The following is a 10034-nucleotide window of genomic DNA, read 5'->3' as shown; positions in this document are numbered from 1 at the left end:
CGCCCCCGGCCCGCGGCCGCGCTCTCGCGAGGCTTGGGGGGCGGGCGCGCTCTGGGGCGGGGGGCGCCGCCGCCGCCGCCGTGGGGATGTTGGGCGCGGGCGCGGTTCCCCCGCGTGACGTCACAGCGCATTGTTGTGAGCGCGGCGGAGCATCCCTCAAGCTGTCACAGCTGTGCCGCCGCCGCGGGGAGCCTCTGCCCCCACCCTCCTCCTCCTTCTCCTCCTCCTCCTCCGCCCCCGCCCCTCCCGCCCCGGGGGCTCCAGAGCTCGGTGTCACCGTATCATTGTCCGTGCGGAACCCCTCCGGGCCCCCCCCCCACTCCCGGTCCGCCCTCCCCCCGCTCCCCCCCCCCCGAAACACCTCAATGAGATGCAAACATGAAAGACAAGAGGAAGAAGAAGGACCGCACCTGGGCCGAGGCTGCCCGCCTGGTAGGTGCCGCGGTGGCAGCGGCAGCATTGTATGTGTGTGTGCGCGCGTGTGTGTGTGTCTGTGTGTCTGTCTGTGTCTGTGTGTGTGCGGGGCGAGCGCGTCCCGCCGCCGCCAGCCCGGCGCGCTGCCCGCCCGCCGCTTTGTTGCCGGCGGTCGGGGCCACTGCGAGGCGGGACGGGAGGGGGAGAGGCAGAGAGAGAGCGTGTGAGCGAGTCTGGGGCACGGAGTGTGCGAGGGACTCCGGAACGAGCCGGGGCGTGCGTGCGAGGGAGCGGGCAGGAGCGCGGCAGTGCCCGTGCGGGAGCGGCGCGGGTGCCGGCTCAGCCGGGCTGGCGGTCCGGGCAGCCCGCGGCTCTGCCGCCCGTCCCTGCCTGCCTGGAGGAGAGAAATACCTACGTCCCTTCTGCGCTGTGTGCGTGAGGAAATGCCTCTATTCTTTTCTTTCTGCATGTGTGTGTGTGTGTGTGTGTGATTAAGTGTGTAAGTAAATACCTAGGGACCGTGTCTATATCTCTGCAAAGTTCGTGCATCACATATCCCGAGGAAATCCCTCCTTTTAATTTAGAAAAAAGTGAAATAGCCGGGATTTACCTTTTCATCCCTTTAGTGGGGACAGGACAGGGGTGAGGGGCGTTGGAGACAACTCTGACCTGGGATTTCGCTTCACCCTCTGTACTTCCACCACGGAGCTGGGCAATGCCCAGGGCAATGTAACCCGCTTCTGGAAAGGCTCCGTGCCTCTGGAGACTCGGTCCATTCCCACTTCATTAAGAAACTGTCTCCCTTACCCTACTGTATCTGTTCTCATGATTCTGTATTACTTACTGTTCGCTAAGTGTAACAGAGTACATCGTTTATGTTGTTTTCCCGTTTCGGAGTACGTCTGGGTTCTCTCTATTCGAGGAATTTTACAACAAATAGTTACGCACGGTACAGCACGTATAGTTGTACACGTTCGTATGCGTGTCTCCTGCAAAGTTGAGTCTGGTTCCGCTCCAGCCGAGTGCGTAGAAAGATGACAAAGCTGGAAAGATAGGCTGCTGGCTACGCTGCTTTTCTGTATCTACACGAACTTTATCTTTTATTCATCTCTGATACAGATTGAATTGTTTAAGTAACATGCCGTTACTAGTCTTGCATCTGTTTCTGGTAGAGGGTAATGCTATCTTATTCCTATTATTTGTTTAGTGTATTTGTGAAGCACTTTCCTTGTAAAAATGTTTTCACCTCGTTGTATGAATTCCTAGATAGGAAGTTCAGCCTCTCTCTCCTACGTAAATAATTATAAGATATTCGACAGACACTACCTATAGATGTCTCTGTAAGCTGTATCGAGGTACTCTCGTGGGCTTGGGCAGTGCTAAATTCTGATGTGGCTTGTTATACATCCCCCAACATTTTGTAATAATGCAGCATTAGTGAAGATGCTCTGATATGGTGTCGCTACTGTACTCTTATTTCTCGTGATTATACAGAAGTTTCACCGCAGTAAAATACTCACCTTTGCCAAAGTTGTTTTGGCAGCAGATGTTGCTCTGGTATTTGTTTCTCCGTGCTCTAAGCTGATGAACATGCATTTAGAAGTCTATAAAATACCTCAAATTGCTATCCTAACTTTACTCTTTCAAGCTGCTGCTACAGTTACCATTGTAAGCTGTATTTTGTTTGACAAATGTGCATAAAGGATTTTATTGTGTATCGAGTAAAATTGCTGTTCCCATGTGGTCTAATACATGGAAAAGTTTAAAGCCTCTGGAGAACAAAGGCTGAGCCACTGCTGTGAAGAAGGGCTAAGAGTCTTATTTTCATCATGTCCTATTGCTTCACATTTCCCCCTAGAAGAGTAATGATTTGCTAAAATCAAGTAGCATGTAAGATGATACACTGCTGTATATAAGTGGTGGGGATACACAAGGTCCACAGTGTGGTTTATCCAGCCTCCTGGGGTTGCCAAGTTCTGCAGAGCTTGTCTCAAGTCTGTTATGTGAATGACATGTGCTGCTGCTCAGACCAGCTACAGTCTTGCATTAGTCTTTGCTACTTGTATACAGTCACATATGTTTGCAAATCACTAGGAAAGATTGAAGCCGAAATTGCTACTCCTTACAGTGTTTTATGTTAGGACCCTGATGGTTCATTATGACTTTGTTTTCTTGGGATACATCAATAATGTATTACTGCATGGTTTGATTAAATCAGTTTCTTTCCACAGACAAGTAAACAATGAAGTGATTGATACCTACTCACAAAAAGCGACTCATGACTTACCTAGATCAATATGTTGTAAAATTGTGTACTGCTGAATTATTTTTAGGAAAAAGAGGATGAATTAATGTATAGAGCACTGTATGGATATATACATTGTAGATTTTCTATAAAAGCTCTTACATTGCAACAATATTAGGCTTTCAAAGTGAAATGCTAAAAAGTATGAAATTATACAGATAACATTGCTGGCATTGCTTTATCAGTCTGTTTTTCATGTCCATGTGTTACAATGTGCACTTTCAATGATGTAGTTCCATGCCAGTTTCCCAGCTATTCTAAGTTCACTCAGTAGATCTGCAGAATTTTAGTTATTCTTTCTTTGTTGTGAGGTGCCGTACTTAATTTTTTGTACACCTTTCAAACAGTGCTGAAGCAGATTTTCATTTTATGTTTCAATTGTACATACACAGCTATTATTAGCAGCACCCAGTAGCTTCCCAAATGCAAATGTTTCTATACTTGCAACATGCCTATGAGGTTAAGTATTTTGACCTCTGCTTTACCCATGCAGAGTTGAGACATGGAAAGATTAAGTACCTTACTCAAAGCTGTTCAGGAAATCTGTGGGAGAGGTAGTTATGATACCAACAGCGTCTCTGTAGTAGTTCTGTTTCACAGTCATAAAACCATCTTCCTTCTGTGGCTATACTTCTGCCTCATTCATTCTCTGTTACTACTTCTCTCACAGTAATTATGACAGAAATTGATATGGTCGTGTCTCTGTATTCAATCTATATTGAAACTCGTAATGTACCGTATAATAGTTATGGATAAAAAGGAACACAAGAACTGGACTTCAGCCTGGAGTTCTTTCACAGCTCTCTGTTTCCCATATTCACAATGAAAAAAGCAGAAGTACTTCGGAAAAATATAGTACATGACTGTCTTAAAACGCATTGTAATGTGTAAGCACTGAGGCTCCAGACTGTCAGTGTTGTATTTACTCGTTTTCAGTATTTGATTAAGGAGTTTTTGAAAACCTCCTGCAATGCAGTGTTTTTTCAAGCTGTTCTCTTAATTTTTAAAACATAAGCAGGAAAGGTTTCCCATTCTATTAATCTTTTACTGTAAATACCATGTATATACAGGCAATAAAGCAGGAGCCACTGGCATGCCCTCTGTCAGAACTTGCATTTTATGGAAGAAGTCTCCTGCAGAGAGTAGAATCTTTCTGTCTGTGACACACTGCTTTTTTTCTTTATGCAAGTCTGCTTATCTTAGGGCCTAAGGCATAGCCCAGCTTAGAAGCATTCCTGAGAAATGAACGCATGTGCAGGATCAATGGAATGGTGGCATACCACTAACAGTTCATGTTACAGAGCCCATTTTGTACAACACACATTTTTATGGACAAAATTGCAACTTGTCTTTACAACCTGCCAAAGGGCATGTCTTTGATGTAGACCCGATATGTCAACTCACTTTGTACTTTGCAGCAGGGCAGACTACAGCAGAGCTTATGTGTGACCTGGGCATTATCTCCATGCCAGTTTTCTGCTTTTTGTGTCTGATAGACTAAGATAGAACATTTAAAAGAATGAGAACAAAAGAAAACCTTTCAAGGAAGGAGGAGAAACATCCTGTTTTTCCTTTGTCTCTTAGTTGATCCTCATTTGATGTAGCCGTATTGTTGTTTTCTCATCATACATGGAACTCATTAAAATTGTATAGAAAGGTTAAACACTTGAGTAGTTAAAGCAATTTGTAGTGATTCCTTTCAGATGAAAAATCTTCTGTTTAGCTTCACAAGGACTCTCAAGCTATTGCTGGAAGTCCTGAAGTAGTGAATTCTGCCTCTTAAAAATTTAATGTCATAAAATTCTGCATAAAAACTATTGAAATGAAAAATACTGAGAACAAAACATGCCCAAGGACACTCTGCCACATAAAAACTGATGACAATTTTAAGTAGGCTGCAATGATCCAACTTTTATCATTTGACTTCCAGACATGATCCATTGTTATTTGTAGGACTTTGAACCAAAGGCCTGAACAGAGTGAGTGGAGACTGGTCATTTTGGAAATGCAGAGCTCAGAAGCACAGACCATCTGCCTATGAAGGGTGATAGTTTATGGTAACATTTTAAAAACACTTTTTTATTAATAGCTTGCCCTTGTTATTGCCCTTTCCTGTAAGTGGTATTTTGAAATACAGTTGAATTACGTCTCTGTCACAAGCTGACAATAAAGCAGAAGAAAATCCCAAGAATGAGAACAGTAGTCCTTGTTTGGTTATTTGTCTGCTGGATCACTTCTCTAGTATTTTTGCTTTTTCTTCTCCAAATTTTGTTCTGAAAGAAAGGTTTTCTTAGGTTACTGAGGACTTATGTGATTTCCAGTTCTATGGAGAGTCCTTGTGGTTCAGGTGACATGTGCATATTGGGTGAGTAATATTCATATCTTAATTCATGTGTTTCTTGCAGTAGTCTCCTGACAGGATCCAGCTCTTAGCTAAGAGCTGTTTGTTTCCTCTTGTAAACTGTAAGAAAAATATGCTAATTAATTAGGGAAACTGATGCTGGAAAAAAACCATGAAAACCAGCCATTGAAATTGCTCACTTGCATACTACTGTTTAATGTGGCTGGCTGTCTAAAAATCTGATTGTTACTTCATCTGCTGTGCTGAGATAATGGAGTTGAAACAGATCGTGTAGCGGTATGGAAGTATTTTTGTATTGCATCTTTGTATTTGAAGACCACAAATGAAACAGAAAACTAGAAGAATAACTTCTACATAGCTAGACCATTGATGATAATCCCTTTGACTTTTATGTTAAGTCTTTGATTTTGTTACTATAAATAACATTTAAAAGCATTGTGCTAAAGGAGCTTCATGTGTCTTTGAAAAGGAAAATTTGATATAACTTTGTTTTACAGTATTAAGGATTTCTTTGTTGTTGGCTTAACAGAGACCTGCTATTATTTCCATATTTGTTCTGAGTTAATTCTTTTTCAGACATGCAGAAACATTGTGGCTTGGGAAGTTTTGATGGCCTTTCCCTTTGATCCACAATCAATGCTGCTTTGAAGAGCTGTATTTTAGTTTGGTTTGCTCTAGGGTTTCCTCCCGTTTGTTTTATTCAAAGTAATTTTTGCAGTTGTTAGACAAGGTTGAACCTGCACTTATTTTTTTTCCTACCTTTTGTGGTTCTGGAGTCAATATTTTATTTTGTTGGTGTGAAATACCATTAATAAGTGTGGGTTTAGTATTTTTTGATTTAAAAGAAATAAATAAAATCTACAAACAATGTAATCTATTTCAGCTCACATTTTGCATTTTTCTAGGGTAGATTGAAAGAAATGAGGTTGTAATGTTTTGTCTTGAGACAGCCCTTTAACCCTTGGCATTGCAGACCTCTAGGTAGGCAAGAACCTTACCCAGGAATGGGACCTGTTTTCAGTAATGTCACATTATTTCTGTCAAAGCAGGGTATCATAGGAAAAGACCCTAACAGGAACCTAAATATGAGCATTCCTCAATAGTGTGAAGGTGTTCTCAGTGCTTTAAGGTATGATTTAATGTTCCCTGTTACAGTAAATATTTCCAGTGTCTTCTGGCTTACCTTTCTGTGTAGAAGAGCCAATATTTTCCTGACATACTGGATTTTCTGTTGAAATACTGTTCTAGTTTTTCTTCTTCCAAGAGTAGATTTGGTCAGTTGCATGTGCAACCACAGTGAAGTAGTTTCCACTAACCACACTCAAGACCCTACCACCCTTCACAGCTAGGTAAGTTTGGACTTGCTAGCCCAGTTCACCAAGTCCCTATATTCAAACCATGCCATTACAGCACCTTAGTCTGGACCAGGTAGCGTGCTCTTCTGAAGGTGGAAAGCCAAACTAAACTTACTGTACTTCCTGCTGGAGCTTCTTTTGCTCTTTATACTGTGATCAGCAAATTACAGTTATGTGGAGAATCATGTGCTAAACTTGACCTCTTGACTTTGGAGTAAAAATTTTTCTTTTGTAGTTTTTTTTTAGTTTTTTTTTTTGTTTTGTTTTGATTTTTAATGTTGTAAGCTTCATTGTGTTTTCTGTTTTGCTGGGTGTGATGATGATGGTCTTGGTATTCCCTGTAAATAGCAGTAACTAAATTGAGGCCTCCTTTTGTGCTGCCAAAACCTGGGAAAAGATGTGATTAATGGAAATTTCATTATTGGTCCATGGGTTCCAGATGAAACTGAGCAAATCCTCCTCCTGAGGAACTTGCAGACTGAAGAAACCAAGTATCTTAGCCTTCACTCTGGGTCAGCTTCCAATGCAAAGGCAGAGCAATAAGCACTACATCTTGGTACATGCCATTTGCTCATCCTGTGAGTTTAGGTAGCAAATCCTTGTGCTGCTCAGGCACAACAGATTGGTCAAAAGTGGTTCATTTAATCACTTACCAACTTTGAATGACAATTAACATCCCCACAGAATCCCAGATTGTTGACATACTGGCCCTCTGGGGCTGCTCTCTTTCTGAGAGGTCCTGCTAGATAGTTTTCTGTTGCTGGAGTTACTGTCTTGGGAGGAGATGTACTTGATGGGGATGTAAAATGGTAGAGAGGTGCCTTAGACTTGCAGCTAATCTTGGTTTGAAAGGATGACCTACAACTTTCTGAATGGTGATATGGTTCTAGCACAGACATCAAATGAGTGTCAGGAGACAGATAAACCATCTGGCAGTACATGCTGGAGCTGTTTTGATGTCAGTGCACTGATTGTGGTTAGGGGTGGCACTTAGTGTTGAAGGGGTCCAGAGGAGCTCCATTAACTTTTGTTCAAGCAACTCTGGTGTTTGTGACATTGGAACAGGAACATCTGGGTGATGTGATATTTTCATTCTTTAACTTAAGAGTTCAGCTCTCTATAACTTCTTGAGCTCAGAAAGACAAAATATGTGGATCCTGGCATGTGACTTTACTCAATATTGGAGGACCTTTTATTTGAGTTTTTTAACATATGGCATCCAGCTTTTGCATTGCAGCTTATGACTGACGTGGCCTCTTGTACCTCAGGTGTCTAAGATTTGCTTTGTAGTGTAGCATCGAGTTTTGTTTCTGTCTGACAGCATTTGCCAGGATCAGCAGCCACAGTTCAGTCTATTGCTCTGGAGTCATCAGACTCATTAGGCTATTTGGGCTGGAGTTCTGCATAGAAGATACTCCCGGTTACACCCTAGATTATTGTTAATGATTGTTGATCACCAGAAAATAATTTGTTTAGAAGGCACATTTTACATGCTATGTTTTGAAACTTGTCCTCCTATATGCATAGATTGGTCTAGACAAGCTTGTGATGAGAATCTCCTCACTGCTTGTAGTGGGTCAGCTCTAGAAACCATTATCCTGTGGGTGACAGTTGCATCCTATAGAACATAGCCTGACTTACAGATAGCAACATTTCCTACACCTCTACAACTTCAGAAGTGTTCCTTGAGAGACAAGATCCTGAGCTACTAGGTTATTTGCTTTGGAGGCTAATTCAAGGCTATTTTCTTTCTTTTTTGTGATTTTGCTTAGATCCTATAGACAGACAGAATTAGGAATTTAATGAATCAGTCAGGGTTTATAATTGTTTTAGCCTAGTTAACTTCCCATGTAACTTAACATCTAGGGAAGGAAAAGAGCCTTACCCGAAGTATATATCGAGCATTTGAAGGTCAAAGTTTGATTCCATTAGCTGACTCTTAGCAGCCTGGAAAACCAGCATAACTGTGTAGTGGTTCACATATTTGGTGAGATGCCTGTCTAGAGTCTAGTAAATTACAGTCAAATTCATGTCCCACATGATTTGTTCCTACGTTGGTGACTTGAACCTTCTTTTTTATATAAGATGAGGCTTTACCACTATCATTGTGTTGCCAAAGTACTTAACTATTTTTCATTAAGTGATACCATCTGGTTTGATTATTTCTTTTTCTGTTCCATAAATTGAAACTGAATGTCTATTGATATCTAATTTTAGATAAATGTTAATTCTTTTTATGCCTCAAAATTCCCACTTATCCATCACCTGCTGGCACTGCTGTATCAGTGAAGCATGTGACATTCCATGTCACTATGCCTGCCTGCCAATATTACCTAGCAAGGGTAAGAGGAAAAAATAGACCTTTATTTTCCATAGCATGCTGTGGTTCTTCTGGACCAAGATTCTGGCAGCTATCTCAAAATCATTACATTCTCTGATCATACTAGCTTCTTTTAATCTCATTTGGAATTTCTGTAATTTAGGAATTCCAGACTGGTAGGACCAATGAGAACCTCTTTGGAACTTGGTGTTTCAGTTGAGGAAAGCATCTTAATTAAAGCATTACTTTGATAGAAGGTGGAGTTGGAAAGGGCCTCAAGGTCACCTTGTCTGTTCACACTTGAAACGAAGTCATACAACCCAAGTTAGTTTTAGTTTTGTGAAATCAATAAAATTACTAACTTTTGTAAATGATAGGAACTATGACTTGTCTGGCTTTGCCAGAATCTGCTCTTTTAGTGAAAATTTACATTCTGCTTTCAAAAGTGGAAGAACTAAGAAAATAAAATTATTAGGAAAAGTTGTCCAAAGAGCATGATTTAGAATTTAGATGCATTGTGTTTTTTCTGACAGTGACTAGACAGAAAACATCAATTTTCTAGTACAGATTGAGAATTCTTTATCCAGTTAATGGTTCTCGTTCATATTTTCTGGGTTTTGAGGCAATTTGGGCTTAGTCTCTTGATTTTTTTGAGAGTTTGATGCAGCAATGCTGCAGCAGGTTTTTACATACAGCAGTAGTGCTTAATGCATTCTAATCTATTCCATAATTTGTTTCATTCATAACGCAGATTTTTGAGACATTTTGCAACTACACGTCTTCTGTTTTAAAAATTAAAATGGAGAATAATATAGTGAGGCTCGTCATCTAGGTTTGGAAAAAGCTCAGAATTCACTGTAGAAGAAATCTTCAAATAATGGACTATTAAAGAGATGTTAATGCCTTTAACATTGGTTAAACCAGTAACCAAACATTGCTGGTTTCAGGATGACCCATGGCTCCATAGGTGTGTACCTTCCTGAAGGTGCTCTCATGGGCAACAGCTAAAGTAATTTTTGCTAGATATCCCAGGAGGAAGTATTTGGTGGGAGGGGAGAGTAAGGATTAAATGTTTTGATGTGGTCCCTTGAATTCCTGACATGCAGTTCTAATAATATATATATATGTATGTATGTATGTTTTCAGGTATTGAGTCACAGGCCTGTGAAACTGACAGGGAGAATCACAGAAATGAGGCTTCATGCCTGGGACATTTGATCTGCCCATAATGAGCCTCAGCATCCTTTGTGTAGACAATTATCAATAGCAAGAAATGGA

The 10034-nt window shown here is 41.2% G+C and overlaps 1 protein-coding gene across 2 annotated transcripts in view; it reads left to right on the top strand.

The window, feature by feature from the left end:
• The first annotated feature begins 360 nt into the window (after nucleotides 1–360).
• The window catches only part of ASXL3 (ASXL transcriptional regulator 3), a 122212-nt gene continuing 112538 nt past the window's right edge, over nucleotides 361–10034 (top strand). Inside the window, exon 1 of one of the 2 annotated variants that reach the window (XM_054284596.1) lies at nucleotides 361–432. Coding sequence is in view for 1 of the 2 variants with exons in the window: in XM_054284595.1 (XP_054140570.1) it covers nucleotides 379–432 (54 nt within the window). In the remaining variant the exon portion in view is untranslated. The remainder of the gene's footprint in view (nucleotides 433–10034) is intronic. The other variant, XM_054284595.1, reaches the window with a different exon arrangement.

Source organism: Melozone crissalis, unplaced genomic scaffold (genome assembly GCF_028551555.1).
Source record: "Melozone crissalis strain CALT ecotype California unplaced genomic scaffold, PUWL_Pcris_2 ptg000042l_1, whole genome shotgun sequence".
NCBI classification, from domain to species: domain Eukaryota; kingdom Metazoa; phylum Chordata; class Aves; order Passeriformes; family Passerellidae; genus Melozone; species Melozone crissalis.
This window is presented reverse-complemented; position numbering and strand designations above follow the sequence as displayed.